General features: G+C 36.6%; 1 protein-coding gene across 1 annotated transcript in view; it reads right to left on the reverse strand.

Annotated features, from left to right (window-relative positions):
- FRYL (FRY like transcription coactivator) overlaps positions 1–20,781 on the reverse strand; it is a 247,891-nt gene that overhangs the window by 37,189 nt on the left and 189,921 nt on the right. Inside the window, 15 exon segments of the mRNA XM_058547022.1 lie at positions 1,009–1,179; positions 5,315–5,412; positions 5,705–6,312; positions 7,390–7,484; positions 9,105–9,295; positions 10,146–10,267; positions 11,448–11,482; positions 11,484–11,653; positions 13,253–13,316; positions 13,318–13,439; positions 14,343–14,446; positions 15,114–15,264; positions 16,220–16,332; positions 16,890–16,971; positions 19,016–19,184. Of these exon segments, the coding sequence (XP_058403005.1) occupies positions 1,009–1,179; positions 5,315–5,412; positions 5,705–6,312; positions 7,390–7,484; positions 9,105–9,295; positions 10,146–10,267; positions 11,448–11,482; positions 11,484–11,653; positions 13,253–13,316; positions 13,318–13,439; positions 14,343–14,446; positions 15,114–15,264; positions 16,220–16,332; positions 16,890–16,971; positions 19,016–19,184 (2,295 nt within the window).

Raw genomic sequence — 20,781 nt, forward strand, 5'->3', positions numbered from 1 at the left:
AAAGGTATAGGTGTAAGATAAACCTAGAGACTTGCATTCACTCAGGTTAGGAAGCTGTCAGGTGGAGAGCTCACACTGTCCACTCTCTTAAATACAGTTGATGGGAGCAAACCTATCAAAATCAACACTTGAAGAATTCATACCACTCCTGAAGCGTTTTATGATATTCAACATCACTGATGAAGCTAAGTTAAAGTCTTATGAGCAATACTTAAAATATTTATTGAGTTGTGAATGATTTAAGTTTATACAGTGTTTTAGGTTTAATTTCTAGAGGTTGACTTTTTAAAAAGGAAGGTATTACTTTATTATAAGCTGACAAACATTTTTAGTGACTAGGAATGTTTTCCTTTTGAGATTCTCTTTGTGGCTATCTACTCAGTAATGCACTTTTCTAAGCACAAAGTTACTTTCTCAACAAATATTAACTTTTTATGCTGTTCTAGGGCTAGTTTTTTTATAAATCCATTTTTAGCTACCAAAATCATATTTTAGATTCAGAAGCAAATGTATCATCAAAAGAAAAACTTACCCAGCAGAAATGCCTTTGCATGCTGTATTATTCTAGAAGGGATTTCAAAGTCAAGAACTAATTTTGTAGAAACAAAAATTATAACCATTCTTTAGGATCAAGATTACTAAAAACCCACTTTCCATTTGAAATAAAATTACATTATTTTGAGTTTTATGTCACTTAAGGACAGTGAATGAGGACATACACTCAAAAACCCATTTTCCATTTTAAATAAAGTTGAGGTTTACATTATTTTGAGTTTATATCACTTAAGAGCAGCGAATGAAGAAATAAACACTAAAAATGGAAAAAAAAAACTTCCTTTATATTTGAAAGGAATTGCCTATATTTTTCTTGAAAAAAAGATATCTGTATTTACTCTCAAAGACAATTTGAAGATTAGTTAGTATCAGTGCTGCTTCTAGAAATAAGTCTACTTGAAAATTTTGCCACAGAGCAGTTAAACCCCCATCCCCTTTATATCGTAAATTTACCTCTGCAAGATAAGTCACAAGATTAAACGTGGTATCCGAGAAGGAGTCATGCAGGTATCTACACACTACGTTGATCCAGTTAGAACAGTCTCTGGAATACGTGTGTGTACTGTACAAACTCATCATGTGAGCCAGATTGACAAGCGTGGGGCATTTTTCTTCTGCACAAACCTAAAAAACAAATACAATAATTTCATTCACCTAAAATAAAGACATCAGTTTAAACTTGATTTTATACTAAATGCATTTATTTAGTGAAAATATTAGATGGATATGTTGAAGCTTTAATGCATTTTATTTCAATACAGTAGAAGAGTTAAACAGAAGAGAAAAAAGCACAAGGCATTCTTAAGAGAATAACTTAACAGATAATATGGAAAGATGATTAATATATCAAGCACTTCCATGGGTGTTAAATAGTATGGTTTTTTCACTCTGATGCTCTGTAAAACTGTCTTTAGTAAAAACCCATGCATGGTTTTGTAAACCCTATATATTATTTTGTAACTTTTGTAAAAAGAGTTGTGTTTTGTAAAAATCTATGGTTCAGTACACAAGTAAACAGGCAGGGTCAACCTGGGAATTCTCAGGGAGGTCAGAGCTGCTGTGCCAAAGAAGAAATGCTTTAGTCTCAAGCTCTCCAGGGTCCCTCAGTAGAGCAGTCAATCGCAGAGAGCCTCAATGTGATGTGTGAGGTATTCAAAGGACTTCATTGCAGCTCTGATAAAACTGAGTTTTGCATTTCCAATGAATGGCAATCTGCAGGGTGGACCCCAAATTGTTCTTCAGGAAATCACCTAAAGCTCTTAGGGTCCTTGGTCAATCATTTAGAGTTTGTTTGATACAGTACTATGGAATCTGAATCAACAAATGTTTGGGAGGATCTTACTGACCAAATGCACCTTCTTAGTCTGTTTGTTCCTTGAGTTACTGGTGAGGATGTTCCTTAGCCTCCTCTGGGGGACATGTGAACAATGCAGAAAACTGGAAAAGGGCCACGCTATTCTTTCATCCCTATCTATCATAGAAGGCCAGCCTCACTGAAATTTCTTTTAGTTTTCCCTTTTTCTTTTTCCTTGCTTAATCTTCCATCTTATTGATGTTTTAAATATATTTTCACAAACTGCCCAGGACATTTAATAAAGAAAATAGAGTATTACCTTTTAAAATATATATATTTTCAACTTTCAGATAAATATAACTGACTTTTATTTTGATTCATCATGCGGACATTATCACTGGATAGGCCTGAGATACGCATGTATGTAAGACTATGCAGATACTGTTAATACAGTACCTTGGAAATTATTTTATAAAATCATTAAAAGCAGCTGATTTCATGCATTAGCCTTTTTAGCCATTAAACAGACACCAGGAAGAAAAAAGAAAAATTTGGTTGACATTTCTCATTGGTATTTCAAAATGTAATAATTAATCATACTATTTAAAAAAAATCACATAATTTTATAATTCCACAATTTGTTATTCATCAGGAAAAATTTTCATATTTTAAAGTAAATTCTTTTTTTTTTTTAATTTTATTTATTTATTTATTTTTTCCCCCAAAGCCCCAGTAGATAGTTGTATGTCACAGCTGCACATCCTTCTAGTTGCTGTATGTGGGACGCGGCCTCAGCATGGCCGGACAAGTGGTGCGCCTGTGCGCGCCCAGGATCTGAACCCAGCCCGCCAGCAGCGGAGCGCGAGCACTTAACCGCCAAGCCACGGGGCCTGCCCTAAAGTAAATTCTTTACAGTACATTTTTTAATTAAAATTTTAAAGTAAATTTTTAAAATATAAAAATTTTTCCTCAAGAATAAAACATTCTTAGAGAATTCTTATATTTTTGAAGAATGTTTTTTTAGAGAATATTTTTTAAAACCTATTTTTGAAAAGGAAGAAAATTCCTAGGAACACATGCTGTGCAATTTTATAATAAAGCAAATGGTCTAGATTTAATTTTGGAATTTCTGAATTACTAGGTTAAAATATGATCCCAAAAGAATGTGTTTATAACAAACTTTTTTAGCATACTATTTTTGCCATAATGAATAGCTAAAGAGGACAATATTTGTCCTAAGTGTTGCCTGATTTTGAAATTCTGTGCTCTCCAAGGGCACAAACAGTAGCACTGGGGATATTTGCATAATGAGGAAGCACATAATGGCAGAAAATTACTCTCAACAGTCTAAGTGAGAGAATAATTAAGGAATCAATTTAATTCACATCCTGCAGGTTGCTGAAAGCATAGAGAAGCAGCCTTTGTGTGCTGCTCAACAGGAAGAAAACAGACTTAAAAACAATTTATGACTCATAGAAAGCCATATTTGATTTCTTAAAAACAGAAAATATATTTGGGACTTTCCCGTGCTTGGCCTTGGTCACGACGGCAGGGGCTCCACACTCAAGGGGCTTCCCCCAGGGCCAGGCCAGGCTGTGCTCCTCACGTAGCCCAGCATTTAGCAGAAGTTATTCAACACGTTTCAGCTGCCACTTAAATGCATCTACTTCCCTTATTAGGGGATTCAGGCTTTTCTTCATATCTCAAAGTAACTCCAAATGCTTTCCCTCTTATGTTTTCTTTCTTACAACGTTTTTCTAATGATGTGTCAGCATATTACAATGAAAGTCATTTTAATAAATTATTTACTTTGTGTCACTTTTAGACTTCATCAATGCAAATACATACTGTTGAATGTTTTTTTAGGCAAACGATCATATTCAAAACTAAGATGTTTCCATTAACTAGAATAATGGCTCTTCTTTTTAAATACATGCTTTTAAAATGATTATGTTAAGATTCTCTCCATATCTAATTGATTTAGAAATTTAATTAGCAGTGGATTCAACAGATATTTTATTAAATGTTTCCTTTTCATTTATTAAATATTATCTATCAAGATAATGAAAAGGTTTTCACTCTTGTTCCTGTCAATGTGATTAATTGGGTTGCTGGTATTTTCTCACTAACTTGGCACCCAGAGATAAATCTGCACTGACCAGTGTCAAGATTTGGGCCATGGAGGGGGGCGTGTTTTATCTGGCTTTCTGCATGCTTGCTCTTTCCATTTACTGCTGTGCTACTTGTTAACTGAATCTCAGCTTTTAGAAAGTTGCCTATATAAGAAGTTCTTCCAGAGAATTTTACTTGCTTGCTCCCTCCTGTTGCAAACTTCTCCGATTTTTCTCCCAGTGCTTTAGCTAGATTATCTTACTGATGTTGCTATTCACTTACCTCCCCCAGTTCACCTAATTTCCTGTTGTATGTATATTACTCGTAAATTTATACAACTCCTTCTTGTAACTATTTATATTTTCGGTCTGAAGAGCCTTTTTCCCAAGACTCAATGATTGATTAAAAAAAAAAAGTTAATTAAGAATTAAGTTTAAGCAGAATGCAAGGTACTTGAGAGATCTTGATTGTTCTTAAGAGAAGAAATTATTAAAAATATAAAATGTCAAAATCATATTCTTTTAAAATTAAGATTAAGAGCTATAACACTTTTAGGCAAATGTTAACAGACAATTTAAAAATAGCTACGTTCCTGTTTCAGAACTGTACAGTGCAAGGGAAGGAGCCAAAGAAGGAAGGAAAAAGAACGAACAGAGCAGAGAGAGAAGATTAAGAGAGTGTTAAAAGGAAAAAGGCAAACATACAGGGGGAGAGAACTTTCAGAATCCCAAACTATAATATGCCCTGTCCTTCCTCAGGGCCTTTGTACAGGCAAGTTTCTCCTGCCTAGAAAACTTCTGCTCTCAGTCCTGTTCTTGTTTCTCACCCAGGGATCTTACTTTGGTTATTCCTATTCAGCCTTCAGTGTCTGCTTAGATATAACTTCCTCAAGGAAGACGTTTGCTTTCTGTGTCCTAGAGGACTCTATGTCCCATTGCCCTTATCAGATTCTACTCGCATTGTCTACTTAGTTGATTGCACCCCCACTATAAGGCCCACAAGGTAAGTGTTCTAACTATCATTGTATTTCCAGCACCTAACCCAGTGCTCAGTAAATATTTGGTAGTCAATAAATGAATGAATTAGAGAGGTAAAGTAGGGAAATGGAGCAGAAAAAGACTCAGACTCAGAGAAGAGTTACTCTAATTAAACAATTCTGTTCACTGTCATTTGAGCAGTTGTAACTTACATCATTACTATGTAACCCCTTTATATGCATAATAAGAATAAAAATTGAGATGCAAAATTCACATAGGAAATGATAGTAAAATGATTTTTAAGAGATTCCCCCCTTAAGATAAACTCCAGAAAAATTTCCCTCTAGCATTTTCTTTCAGCATAACATTTGCTTACCTTTGCTATTCGACTAGCTGTTTCTTTGCAAAACTGAGTTGGGCAGTCAAAATGCTGGATTAAGTGAGGCAATAAGCAAAGGATGTTAAGAGGAAAGCCTATCAGAAAAAAAAAAAAAGCAAACAATAACCAATTTTATTGCACATTATTTTAAAAGTTAAAGGTATTTTTTTCAATGGTTCACAGAAACCATTTTCTTTTTATTTCCTGGGGTACTCAATCTTCTAAATTCTTTTTTTTGCTTTTACCAAAGAATTTAAGCTATCTCACATTTAAAAAAAAAAACTATAACTGTGGAAAAGCAGAAATTAGTAGACTTCCAAACAAATGATTAGTTAACATTTCACTACATTAAAAAGCAAAGAATTGGTGCAATTCTGTTAACATCACCTGACAACTGGGAAGGATCCACCAATGTGTGTTTGGAGACAGCGATGAGTTTACTGAGGAGGTGCACGGTCATTTCTTGTGTAGATACTGAGGTAAAACCCTTAAGGAAGAGCTGTTGAAGCCCTGGAAAATTATTCCATTTCAGTTTGCTTTGTACATTTTCAATCTTCTCTCGACTCTCTGATTTATCCAAAGGCAAATGGATAAGCAGTTTGTTGAGAAGCCTGAGAGCCAGGAGGTATTCATACTCATAATCCGATTCTAATAAAGATGCTGCTATCCAAAAAATGGTGGCCATCAAGTTGGCAGGCTCAGTAGTGGACTGCACATCATACATTCCTTTCTCTCTCAGAGAGGAAAGGCTTCTAGTCCTTGCTAAACTACTGCTATGGTTTATCCGTCCATCCATTATATCCAGTGTGTTACTCCGCCGCCGGTCACCTCTTCGGTCACCAATTAAACTTAATCTCAAAGAGTTACTTCTTGCATTGTTGTTATATCCCAAATAACTGCTGCTATCAATGGGACTTGTGCTTAGATTGAGTTGTCCAGTGCTTTTCCTGTTAGCTGCGTACTTGTTTCCCATTATAGGATCATGGTATGAGGTTCTTTAAAAAAAAAAAACAAAACAAAAACATGAATGCATGCACAATCACTTCTTTTGCTATGTTAATTTTACTCTTGAAAACACTGCAAAATGGTAACCATTACCAGGAAAAATCATTTTTAAGCATATCTGATTTTGCTTAATCAAATTTCATTTCTTTCCTCCATATTAAAAGAAAATGTACAACAGTATCTTTTCTACTGTGCTCAACTGTTTCCTTTGAGTTGGACGAGATTTGACTTGAAGTGCAAATTCTGCTACAGTAATCACTGATAACTTTCAGCTCTGGAATTTACTAAACATGTCCAAAGCAAACATCATTTGTCTTATCCCTGAACTTGATGGTCCTGATGTCTCTATTTCTGTCCATGCACACTCTTTCCAAAAGAACCAAGTTCAAAAATTTATTTTTGATTTCTCCTTCTCCCTCACATTCAATTATCATTGATTAAAAAAAATAATTACAAACTACTTTCTATATGTGCCAGCAGTATGCAAAAATGAGAGGAATATTAGATAAAGTCTACTGGGGGAGTCTGATATATAAATAGATAAATTTATATAGCCTGTTAATTGCTGTTATTAAAATATAAAGAAAACATTATGAGAACCCAAAGGATGGAATAATTAGCACTACCCTGGGGGAGTTAGAAATGCGTAGCTAGGAGGTGATATTTGAGATGGGACTTGAAGATAAATCAATTCTGCGATCAATTCAAGGAAGAGAAAGTGGGAGGAGAGGCTGTGCCCGGGAGAAGGAACAATATGTGGGGGGTATGAGTCCTGAGGGGGGCAATGGGATGTTGAGTGTGGCAGGAAGGGAGCTTGTCAATGAAGCCCACGTGGCACAGCAGAGAGATCTCTGACCAGGACTTGGAGGAACAGCATTGCCACTCATTAGTTGTGACTTTTCTCACATCCTCACTGTCTGAGGCTCATTTTCCCACTGGTAATCTATCTGGATTTTTTTGTATTATTCTTACTACTAATATTAGAACAATATAATATTATGGTTATACATATTCAGCTACTGAGGTTCTATATTCCACCCTACAGGTTGCCTGGTTTAAATTCTTACTGAGAAAGGGCAGAAAGAAGATCATAATGCTTCATGGTTTCAGCCAAAGTATCAATTGCAGACTCCAACGTGAGAAGAAGCTCAATCACAAATCCCTAGAAAAAAGGCAGATTTTAATTAATTATGCTTTGGAAAAAAGAAGTTGCAATGGACTTCCCGATGAGATTTAAAAATATAACAAACTCCACATTAATATTACAAAATGATTAAACTCTCAGGCAACATGATCTTGCTGATTGATGAAAACTCATCAAACTAACGGTATAAATTGATTATAATGGCATCACAATTCACTCAAAACTGCTTAGGCCAGAAATCTAGGAACCATCCTTGTTTGTTTCTCTCGCATCTAAATCAAATCTATCAGCAAGTTTTGAAAATATTACATTAAAAATATATCCTAAATCTGACCCCTTTTCTCTACCTCCATAGCTTTCCTTGATCTAAGCTACCACCATTTCAGCCTGGACTGTTACAGTGGTCTCATAACTGACCCCTCTTGCCCTCCTAAGGACTCTACCTGGCCGCCAGAGGGACTTTTACAAAAAGCAAATTATATCCATCACACTCATCTCAAAACCTTTGAGTGGTTTCCCATCTAGTTTCCCTACTAGACGTCACATGGTCTGGACCTGCATACCTCACCAGTCTCCTGCCTCTGGACGCCCCCATCCAATACACTCCAGCCACACTGGTGTACTTGATGTTCCTCAAAAAGCCTACTGCTTCTGCCTCAGGGCCTCTGCACTTGTCAGTCCTCTTTCCCTCTGCCTGAAACGACCTCCCCCAAATTATCAATGGACTCACTTCATTTAAGTATGTGTTCAAATATTACCTTCTCAGATGATCATATATAAAACAACTCCCTCTCCTCATCACTCTTAACCCATTACTCTACTCTATTATTTTCATAGCGTTTGTCTAGGTGTAAAATTGTTTTATGTATTATTGGTGGATTAAAGGCTTGTTTCCCCAATAAAATGTGAGCTCCAGAATGCCTAGAACTTTGTCTTATTCACTACCATATTCCCAAGTGTCTAGAACAATGTTAATAAAATCATCAGTCTGTACAGACATAAGTTCTCAAGTGCAATAAATGAAATCCAATGTTCTACTTTATATTTAAATTTAACTTCCTACATCTTTTACCTTGTGATCATCCCAGGATAATATCCGGGGTGTGTGTGTGTGTGTGTGTGTGTGTGTGTGTGTGTGTGTGTGTGTAAAAATGTAAAGCTTTCGGGGCCAGCCCGGTGGCACAAGCGGTTAAGTAGTGCGCGCTCCGCTGCAGCGGCCCGGGGTTCGCATGTTTGGATCCCGGTCGCGCACAGCGACGCACCGATTGTCAAGCCATGCTGTGGTGGCGTCCCATATAAAGTGGAGGAAGATGGGCACGGATGTTAGCCCAGGGCCAGTCTTCCTCAGCAAGAAAAGAGGAGGACTGGCAGATGTTAGCACAGGGCTGATCTCCTCACAAAAAAAAAAAAAAAAGTAAAGCTTTCCTCTGATAAGCACTAAACTATTGATTCAATTAGCATGTTATTAATTATAATACAAAGACTGTACTTTCTAATTCTTTGCCTGCTTGTTAACCTCTGACATTAATAATTCTATATGACCATTATCACGCCCTAGCTGCAGCGATCTATATTTGGCGGTAAGTCCTGACAATGAGCAGCTGCTCCATAATCTGCTGAAAGAACTTAATGAAATACCTGTGCATCTTCTCCTGGATCCCCCACAGTTTCCACAAGCCTGGAGAGAAGGTCAGAAAGCGTAGTTGCAGACAGAGGCTGCTTTAGGGCCCTGAAAATCTGAAAGGATCTCCCAGCATAGTGTCGAGAAGAACAAGAAAGTGCTGTCTGCAGAGCAACTTCACTAAGATGATGTTCCAAATGAATTCCCTCTGTGAAAATAAAGGAAGCAAGTAGGTAGTTCTAGTTTTTCAGAATATAGGGGTATAATCAGAGGCTAACTATTTTAAACCCAGTGTCCCAGCCCAGTCCCTGGCAAACCAGGCAGGCACTCAAATTTTATAAGTCAATGCTTTTTTCCTGTCAATTAAACTCCATTTGCATTTTAGATGACCCTTCTTTCTAATCCCCAGGGAAGTAATCCTTGAGTAACAGGGTTACTCAACCTCAGCACTACTGACATTTTGACGAGATAATTCTTTATTGTAAGGGCTGTTCTGCGGTGTATGATGTTCAGCAGCATCCCTGGCCTCTACCCAAACTAGATACCAGTAGTAACCACTTGCCCCTGCCCCTCAATTGTGACACAAAATGTCTCCAGACATTGCCAAATGTCCCGAGGGGCAAAATCACTCTTTAACCGAGAACCACTGCTTTAGACACATACATTTTTACTACAATTTTCAGAACACGTTAAATTTTAGATCAGAGAAGCCTGTACCAGTATAAAAAAGAATATTTTTAGGTTTGTCATCTCTACACATGTTCCTTTCATGTAACTGTTTCATAATTGCACTGTAGTTTTATGATGCCATCATACACAAAACTAAGAACCCCAGAATGTCACAAGTGGCTTTCTTACTTTTAAGTAGTAACTTAATTTTTCTTCAACCAAAACAAATCTGTTATCACTAATAAGTTAAAAAAGAAAACCTGTCTAAAACTTTTTAATTTAGACAAATCAATTGTTAGCTTTTTGCTAAACATTATCAGAAGTTTTGACATCACGTTAAGATATCTCATTGAAAGTGAGTAGTATCTGAAATATTTATTGAAAGATACCTGAGCTTGACTGCTTAAAAACAGAGACCACATGTTTCAAAAATGTGGTTAACTGCTCAGCACTCTTTATGCTAGGATTCTTGGCAGAAACATCCTCATGGTTCCAAAGGGGGCCTCTTTTTCTGAAAACAGAGAACAGGTTAAGTCCCTTGGTTTTTAACTTATATTAACAGTTATACTCGCCTAAAACGCGCCTTTGCAATTAGAAAGGATAGTAGTTGAAGAAATCTAATGGCATGTCACACAGTCTACTACTACTATTTATGTACATGGATATGTAATGATCTATAGCAAGTAGAGGAAGATCCAGGTCACATATAATTTCAAAGTCCTCCATCATTAATGTCAAATTCTCTCAGAGGTAGTAGGAAAAAGATGACAAATTATGCCAGTGAGAAGAGTATTGGTTACTGCTTATATGTTACAGGTCAAAACATTATAATTTGTAGAGGCTAAACTACATTTAGACTGTAATGCAAAGAAAATAATTTACTATCTAAAACTACGGGGAGAGTTTAGGACAGAATAACATCTGTCGAGTCTTTCTTGAAGATGTCTTTGCATTTTCAAGGCCACCACCTTGGTTAATATGGGTTTCAGCCGGCTTTAGTGTGCCCTGAAAACGTTTTACATGGTCACCCACCTCCAGTCCCTTCTGCCTCTGATTCACCCTGTACACTGCTACGAGGCTGATCTTCCCAACATATTTATTTAATTGTGCCCTCCACCCTCCATCCAGCTCAGAGATTTTCAGTAAGGCTCCTTTCTTGAAAGGTAAAAGACCTGTAACCTAAGCCTAACCTTCATGGCCCTTCCAAGCTTTCTTGTCTAGAAACTCCCTTTCCTCAGCATTACAGTTGGACTGGGTCCCTCATCATCCGAACACCACTCGTCTTCTCTGCCCCTGTGATTCTCCTCTTGCTGTGGAACACCAGCCCCTTTCTCTCCATCTATGTTTCTTCTTTACTTACAGTGCCTCGCAAACAGTAGACCATAAATAAATATGTGACAACTGATTGATAAAGTAGCTAATGAAAGTGGAATATGGATTCAGATAATACTGTATTCTCTTGGGGCACTTGGTATTCAGACACGATTAAGGCCCTCCTCAGGTCTGTGTTAGCGCAAAAGAGGAAAGTCTTTGGTGGCATCACATTTTCTAAATATCGCACAATATAAACCTGTGTATTTCAAATCAATGGCACTTCAGAAAACAAAAATGTGGTTCACAACAGCTGACAAATCAAAGAACAATCCAATACACACATATGTTGCTGGAGTGGTAAGAGCGGCAAATGTTACCTTGAGGTAATGAATTCCATGAGGGTTTTGACCTTTTCCATCCTGCTCTACTGAGATGTCGACCTCATTGAGGAGAGTGGTGTGCAGATGGGACATGGCAGCGCTGTTATTTCCTAAGCTGATACTAGAAGAGGTAGAACTTGAGCTAAGCCCTGAGTCAGTCATAGGGGAGGGCTGGTAATCAGGTATAAAATCATTAACGCCTGCTGAAAGAGAAAGGTGGCCGTGAAGACCCAAACACAGAAGAATCTCATGCAATATTTAAAGAATTAAACTATCATTCCTTATAGATTATATGGGACACATGGTGGAATCCATTATGCAGGCTGATGCAAATCAGTGCTCCTTCTATTGGGGGCCGCATAAGCACCAAATTACATCAGGCGAGTTTTTGGCAAACATTGTTTTCACAGCCAATTATTAAAACTTAACTATTTGGATTTACTGTGCAGTGGTCTGCTGCCATCTACTGAAGAAAGTTGAAAGTGGGTTTCCTAATATTTTTGGCATATTTCCTCAGCATGTGTTAAGCAGTCACATTTCTATAATGTGAACTGATTTTTAAATTTCTTATGGAAAGGATTCTATACTTTCTGCATCATTTTACTTAAAGAAAGAATATTTTAAAGTCTATTTGGTGATATTTATATTATGTCAATTATTATACAAATTAATTTTAAAGGTTATAACTATTGCCCATATTTACAAAATGGCAAAAGCAGCCTTAAAAACAAACTATGAAATTTAAATCAAGATTCTTTAACATAAAAAAGGCAGTAAACTTTATTCCATTCATCTTTTTTTTTTTTTTTGTGAGGAGATCAGCCCTGAGCTAACATCCGCCAATCCTCCTCTTATTTTGCTGAGGAAGACGGCCCTGGGCTAACATCTGTGCCCATCTTCCTCCACTTTATATGGGACGCCGCCACAGCATGGCTTACCAAGCAGTGCGTCGGTGCGCGCCCGGGATCCGAACCAGCGAACCCCCGGGCCGCCGCAGCGGAGCGCGCGCACTTAACCGCTTGCGCCACCGGGCCGGCCCCCCATTCATCTTTTAATCATAGTTTTTAAATGGTGAAAACGTTTCCTAATAATTGTTTTCTTACTAACTATTTAAGTTTTAAGTATATAACAGAGTTTTAACTAAGTGACTTTAAAATTCATTAACCCTGTATCTGACATTATATGAATAGGGAAAAATGTAATTTTATTTCAATTTTTAAAAATAATTATTTTCTAGATCATCTATTATTAACCTGATAATACTGATGAATGGAAAAAATAAGTTAAGACTATTAGGAATGAAGAAAATATAACTTCCAAAGTAAAAAAAAAAAATTTAAATCAATAGTTATATTTTATATTCTCAATAATTTGGACCTCATTACTTCAAAATGTATAACATTTTTAAATGTGATAAATATAATCAAGTGAATAAAAAATTTAAAATGTCTGTCAATTTTTCAAAACTTGAGAGTAGGAGGACGCTAATATAAGTTCAACACCTTTTTCATAACTAATGCTCAATAAATTAAGCACTCTTTCATTGTATCTTCAACTTACATGTTCAGAACTTAAATTTTTATGACGAAGATCCTTAAAGGCAATACAGACTCAAATACTCCAAGTTTAACTCCTTCTTTTACTGGTTAATAAAAAATGCAAAGGGTACTTAAAATAAAACTAGACTTTAAAAAATGTTCTTTAGTATTTCAACTTTTATTTAGCTGGTTTTCCTCTACTGCGGGATTCCAAATTAATGAAGCCATGATTCCACTCTCAAATTGTGTTTTTAAAGCAAGTACCTGCGAAAGTATAATCTAGGTGTGCAATTTGTTTGACTGTGAGCACCCTGGGCTCGTTGAACTCCCTTGTTCCTGAGGAGGACAGAAGCAACAGGTCGCATGTTACTGCTGGATCCCATTGCTATTAGTAAGTGCAGAAGCAGGCGTTTACAATGCTCATAGACCTCAGGGTGGCAGTGGTCAAACCCTAAAAAGGACAGTAGAAAATAATCGTCGATAAAGAGAAATAATGAGTCTTCCTGCAATCAAAATCATATTTTAAAGAAAAGCAGAATTATATAAAATATTTTGTGAAGATGCACGACATAAAGATCTTTTGTTGGCCTAGAGTTCATATACACTTTTATAATATAGTCTATTGTACTATGGAAAACCAAGATAAGTTTTCAATGTGTTTTATATCTAAAATTTAGTAATCTCTTAGAAATTATTACTGTTACATTAACACTAGACGTAAACGAATTTTTAAAAGGCAAGGATTTTTTGTGCCTAGCACATAATAGAAAGTCCACTTATGTTTGATTACTGAAGGAATGAAGTAATACATATATAATAAGTGTGCATATCAGGAAAACATAGGAGAAGATAGCTATCTTGACTTGCTTCAGGAAGCCAACCCTAGAAGCATGAAAAGTATTGCCAATGTGATGGATCCCACAAGTTTGTTACAACGGGCACAATGGAGTGTCAGCTGTGATAATCAGACTTTCTGTAATCCAGTTCTTTCGGGAAACACTTCGAACTCATTTCAATTTTCCATTTACTCTGAAAGTTTCCAGCCCCAGAGGTAAATTAATTTTACTCTTGCTATGGCTACAGAATTTTTCCTTCTGGAGTGTTTGTGTGTTTGTGTGTGTAGTAGGAGGGGGCAGTAGAATAGGAATAGGAATGGGGATAGTAGACTTGTTTGTGGTTAAAATAGAGGCTAGAAATAACTCCCCATTAGACCATGAAAATCATAGTAAAAAGTGTCAGGGAAATAACATACAAAAAACGGGAACAGAAATATGTAGAAACTTTCTTAAAACTATACTACCTTTAAATTATCACCAAAACATGAAATGAAGGAATCAGAACCAATACTTCTTACCTATAAAAACTGCATGAAGAAGAAGATGGAGGTAGCTTCCCCATTCTACCTTCACACTATGATCAATGATCAGATCAGTCAAAAGAATCACAGCTATGTTACACCTGTGACAAATCAGAGTATTATTAATGTTTTACTAGAGTAAACCTAGAGAAAATCTTATGTAAATGACTTGAAGATTTTAATATTGTAGTTTATGGAAAAATACAACTTCTTAAGAAAAAAAGAGAAAAAGAAATACAGGTGGAGAAACCGTTAAGTGATAGTTTTAGGAAAAACATATCTACCAAGGGCTCCTCGAAGTCAAGGGCCATATTTTCTTCATCTTCAACCATGAGAGCTTAGCACACTGCTTGCCACATAGTAGGTGTTCGATTCATGTTTACATTAATAAATTTTGAAAGAATGCAGTAACTATTCTATTGTGATTTTGCTAAGTAGAATTCAGTTTAACTCAATTCCAAATAGTGGTGCCTACAACCGTAAAATAATATTTTTCAGATGTAGTAACTGGGTCCCAGAAAGGTGAAGTAACTATGCCAGACACCCAGAAAAGCAGCAGCAGAACGAGATTCAATGATATTAATTGTAAACAGTCAGAATCCTGAGTTTTTAGATTTCTGAAAATCTAAACACAGTGATCTAATTTGTTGCAGTATCTAAAGAAGGAAGATTGCTTTTATTCTGTGTCGTCAGACAGCATGAAGAAAGCTGAAAGTGTTAAGCAGCAATTGGGGGCGCATATGAAATAGGAATGACGCTGTAGTCCACCTGTGAAGAGGTAATCCAGGTGATGATGTTTCAGGCAAGTAATCCACCAGTGGTGACCAGCAGCCTCCAGCTGGTGGGAAGGGTAGTGGCTCTCCTTGATTATGCTCCATCACTTTCAGTCGCCAATTAGAATAAAGTGGCATTGAATCACCTATCAAAATAAAATGATCTCATTTTCTACACCATCTACTTTCTGCCAATATAAGCAAACTCTAGTAAGATACCAAAGATTTATAGCATTGGAAAGTGATAAAAAATAGTTTCCCACTACTTGACATATGTTTGCTAGGAAGACCTGGGTACAAATAGGATCAAATTAAGCAAATCAGAGACAGAAAGCGCTATCAATTCAGGTTCCATCCTTTACATCAAAGCAAAACTACATTAGCACTTCATTATGATTCCATAATTGATGTCCAAGCTGTGAGACCACATTATAGGTAAAGCTGCCTTGCAACAAGGGCCTTCTGGTAAGTTACTCAATTCTAAATTTCCTGAGATAGGGCCAACACAAACCCATTTTAAAAGGAAATCTGCTCTACCGCAGTAGGGCTGCAGGGTGCAGTAAAAAATGCAATCAGGAAATGTGAATTCTGTGTGACGTGGGTAAGTCACTTAACCTCTCTGGACCTCAGTTCCACCATGTGCAAAATGAGGATATTGGACCAGATCATCTTCAGGGTCCCTTCCCAGTGTGAAGGCTTGTGCTTCTATTCCCCCCTACCTTAGTGTTATAGTGAGACTGAGGAAGATTATTCACTTTGCAGTTGCAAGGGAGAACTTTTCAGTAAAACGTGAATCCACGAAGAAAGAGCCAACCTGTTTAAGAAAGCAGCCTGTTGCCAGTGTCTGTTCTATGATGCTTCTTGAGAACCAGTTCTGTGTTCCTTTTGATTTATCTACAGGGAACCTGTGCTTTTAAAACAAATTTCCCCCACTTGCACTGCTTCTTAAAATCAAGACATTTCCGATTATGTTAGAACACCACTGGTGGCAGTTAAATACTCTTCTTAACAATTTATTGGAAAAATATATTTATTCACTCTAATATAATTAATAATATACCTCGCCATTGTAGTTATAAAAAAACATTTGGAATTTATTACTTTTTTCTTCTTCATAAGATCCTCCAGAGCTGCTACTGTATCGAGATTCTAGTCTGTGATGTTGACGATTTAAATGACTGTTTAGTCCGCTGTAGATGTCTAGGTGCACATAGCTATGGGAATGATCATTGTAGTTAGTCAAGTTCACGGTAAAATGGTGTTTGTACTTTATATTTCACTTTATGTGTTTAAAAAAGAACACAGTACACAAAATATTAACAAAAGTTTACTATATATATTAATATTTACTATATATTAATATTTACTATATATTAATATATATTAATTTCCACCTTACAATTCAAAAGCTTAAGCTTTTAAGTCAATTATTTCTACCTGAAGATTTTCTTAAATTGTTGGTAATAATGTTCTGATGAAACTTATTTTATATCAAACAGGCAGAGTAAATATCCATTTAGAAGAGTATAAAAATGTAGCAACACGAAAAGTGACTGACCATACTCCACCTCTTCCATCATTAGAGCATATAAAAGAATCTAGCAGGTCAGCACCTTTAATGTTGAGACAGTCAAGGTGGAAAATTTCCAATTTCTTCACTAGAATTTTAACACAATGAAATATACATTCCAATGCAGAAATTATCATTTATTCTGATGACAGTCAGTATCTGTCAAACTGAAAGGCTCATGAGGAACAGAGAAGGACTTACCTCTCTTCCATATTCTCTTTTATGGGCTTATCAGGATTGCCCTCTGTGGGAGCTACCATCGTATTGCTACTGGAAGTAGTTCCTGTAATCAGAAATAAAACAGTATTTGTGCATTTAAAGCTGAAGATAACTCAATAAGAACAAAAGACTTCAAATTACAGATGTTAAAACTCCACTATACTGATAGCAAGGTGATTTTTAAAAAGGAATGTATTCATAATGACCAAGAGGGAAAGGAGACAATAACAACAAAATTTTGGATGCTGGAAAACAAATGGACAAGAGGTAATTAAGTGTTAAGAAGGCTGAATCCTAAGCTGGTAGTGGTGGAAACTAAGAAGCTTCTATATCTATATTGGTGAACCTCCAAAAGGCTCAGGAATTAGTGGCATCAAGTACCTCTGGAAGTAGGGGTTGAAGGTGGTGCTAAAAATGGCAGCAGTGGTTGAGAATCTATTTCAGAAGTAGTTGGTCCCCAAGATCTAGCCCCCCGCCTCTTGTAACTGGGTGGCTGTCTCTCTCCACTTCCAGGGGTCTTTTCTGATGAGACTAAATCAGAAGATTTATGGACTAGGGCACACCATGTTCAACTGAAAGAGGAACTCTTTACTGAGAACAGGGGGATTAAGTCAAAATATATACACTAAAATTGGAAACGGTATCCCCCTGCAGCCTTCTTATCCCGTGGGGCTTACCAGCAGGCTTGAAGACTATGGTGTGTGTGTGTGTGTGTGTGTGTGTGTATGTCTATGGATTATATGTATGTGTACACACACAGCCCTAGACCCTCTACTTTAAGAGCAGCTGACTAGTAGAGTTTTCTCTGGGGAATTCGATTAGTGCAAGAGAAAAGACCTATAGACACTTACATCAAAGAAATCATTGTATAACAAACAACAAAGTCAACAAGTTCCATACATACCTAAAGAACATTCAATCAACTTTTTAATACTCCACTCTTTATGAAAAAACAGATCTAGAATTGGTAGGCTTTTGAGAAAAGCTTTTACTAAGACAAAGCAAAACAAATAGCATTACAGAGAAAATAGGAACTTTTATTGGGAGAAGAAATCCTTGTCAGATATAGAAAACAGTACAATCATGAAACATGAATAGGACACTCCTAAAAAAAGCCTAATTAAAAAAAAAACTCTTTGGAATTAAATGCATTCTGGCAGATAAGAAAAATTCAATAGAAGCATTATTAGATATTCCCTAGAAAGGAGAACGAAAAGCCTCAGATGAAAATAGATAAAAAATAAATTATAGGGCCGGCCCCGTGGCTTAGCAGTTAAGTGCGTGAGCTCCGCTGCTGGCGGCCCGGGTTCGGATCCCGGGCGCGCACCGACACACCGCTTCTCCGGCCATGCTGGGGCTGCGTCCCACATACAGCAACTAGAAGGATGGGCAGCTATGACATACAACTATCTACTGGGGCTTTGGGGGAAAAAAATAAATAAATAAAATTATTTAAAAAAAATAGATTAAAATATTAAAAAAATAAAAAAATTATAAAGATATAAAAGATTTCTAATTATACAGCTAATGTTATTAACATACTGAAAACATTTAATATAAACTGAGTGACAGAGTTTCATAGAATTTAATCTACAATAGCCCAGATATTATATTGATTTTCAGTGGGAGTTATTCCCTCAGGGACATAGTTTCTTCAGCTCAAAATATTATAATCATTATAATTATAATATATGTATATACATATAAGTATATACACTCACATGATTGGATACTACATATGATACATGCCCAAATAATTATAGTATGAAATTACAGAGTAATTTCAATAGTAAGCATTTTTTATATTTAACACACTAATTATATTCATCACAGAATGCATTTGTTACATAAGGATATATAAATCTATATTCCGGTTCTGAATAAGTATTTAAATATGTTTCCCTCTATACTATTAAGAATCCTCACACCATCAAATTTCTTTACTCACATGAGGAGTTACAGAGTCTTGTCAAGTTAATCACCATACATGACTCATGTTTGCTTTCGTTTTCTTGATGATGATGTTTAAAGCAAACGCTTGCCACAATGAACAATTACATAAAACTTCTCTTTTGAGACAAAGTAATCAGTTTTAAATAACTTCTCACCTGAGGTGACGGAAGGGATTTTATAGCTGGAAGTGATGCGGTAATATGGGGGATTATCCATGTGAGTGACCCCTGAACTGACCGGATCAGTCAGCTGCAGTTCACTCACCAGCTCTTCTAGCAACTGCATTGTTTTGTCTCTACCTAAATATACAATAACCTTCTTCACCTGTCACAAAAGAAAAAGCAAAATTTTTATCTCATAAATTTGTCTTCAGACGGATTTTATCAGAGTAAGTTCAACCTTAAGTGGTAGATGAAATAATTACAATCTAAATTTGAAGAGACACTGATTAGCAATAAGACTAAGCCTCAACATTATATCTAATTAGGATGACCTGAATATATTGTTTAATGGTTTCCACAATGTTTATCTACTTCCTTTACTTTTTTGGCTTTTTTTTTTTTTTTAGAAAAGCAAAAGATAGTTTACTTTCCTATAGATCAGTTTCTTTTTCAATGGGGGGGGGGGAAGCTTTCAATTAATATCATCCTAAGATTTACCTCATAGTTTTAGTCAACCAGTCTTTAAACCCAGGATTTATCTTTTATGCTATCTTCCTCATTCTCTATATCCAACCCACCGGTATAGAGTAGTGATTAAGAACAAGGATCTATAAACTAACTCAAACTCCACAGCCTGGACTGGAATATAGATCTAACACCTACTAGCTGTGTGATCCAGAAAGTTACTCTCAGTTTTCTCTTCTGCAGAATGGGGACAATAGCACCTACTTCATACAGTTGTTAGGATGAAATAAGTTAAGATTTATAAAGCACTTAAAAAATGCCTAGTATATAGTATGAGTTAAGTGAAAAAAAACATTTCAGTACTATGTATTATATGCATGTTTTAGTAATATGTATTATTGAAAGAGGTTACTAACTAATCAGCTTTTCTCTTTTTTTCTCCATACTTTAATCCTCACTACTCAAAATGTGGTTCTGGTAGAATAGGCGTCATCATCTAGAACTTGCTTGAAATACAGAATCTCAGGCCCCACCCCCACCTTCAGAATCAGAACCAGAACAAGGTCCCCAGATGACTCATATGCATACAGATGTGTGAGAAGCTCTGCTTGAGATGGCCCCTGGACAAATCTTAAAACACGCTTTATTATATCATACCAAAACTCTCATAATGGTGACCCATGGATAACTGTCCTACACACAGCTCTTTATCCAAACTGCTCTAACTATTTGCTGATTCTCTGTTCTCAGGTTCAGTCTCGTCTAACCAAGCCAGGTGCATTCCTGCCTCTGTGCCTTTGCTCTGGCTGTAAAGACCTCTGAGTTGACACTCCTCACCCTAATCCTGTCAAGTCTTCAAGCCCCACCCCCACTGCACTGCCTTCCCATGAAGCTTTCACTGACTTTTTCACAAACAGATCTGGGTTGGAATTCCAGCTCTATTTAGTGATCCAGGTAAACTAAACGGCTGTGTGACTTGGAGGAAATTACTCTTCCCTCTGCCTTGTTTTATTCATCTGTGAAACTGTGGTAATCTTACCAAACTCACAGATATCGTCTGAGAATTAAATGAAATAATGTAGATGAAGTGTGTGTATCATTGCCTGCCTTATAACAAGTGCTTAATAATAATAATTTCTGAGGCTGGCCCTGTGGCTTAGCGGTTAAGTGCGTGCGCTCCGCTTCTGGTGGCCCGGGTTTGGATCCCGGGCGCCCACCGACACACCGCTTCTCCGGCCATGCTGAGGCCGCGTCCCACATACAGCAACTAGAAGGATGTGCAAATATGACATACA

This window comes from Diceros bicornis, chromosome 8 (assembly GCF_020826845.1).
Source record: "Diceros bicornis minor isolate mBicDic1 chromosome 8, mDicBic1.mat.cur, whole genome shotgun sequence".
Classification (NCBI taxonomy): domain Eukaryota; kingdom Metazoa; phylum Chordata; class Mammalia; order Perissodactyla; family Rhinocerotidae; genus Diceros; species Diceros bicornis.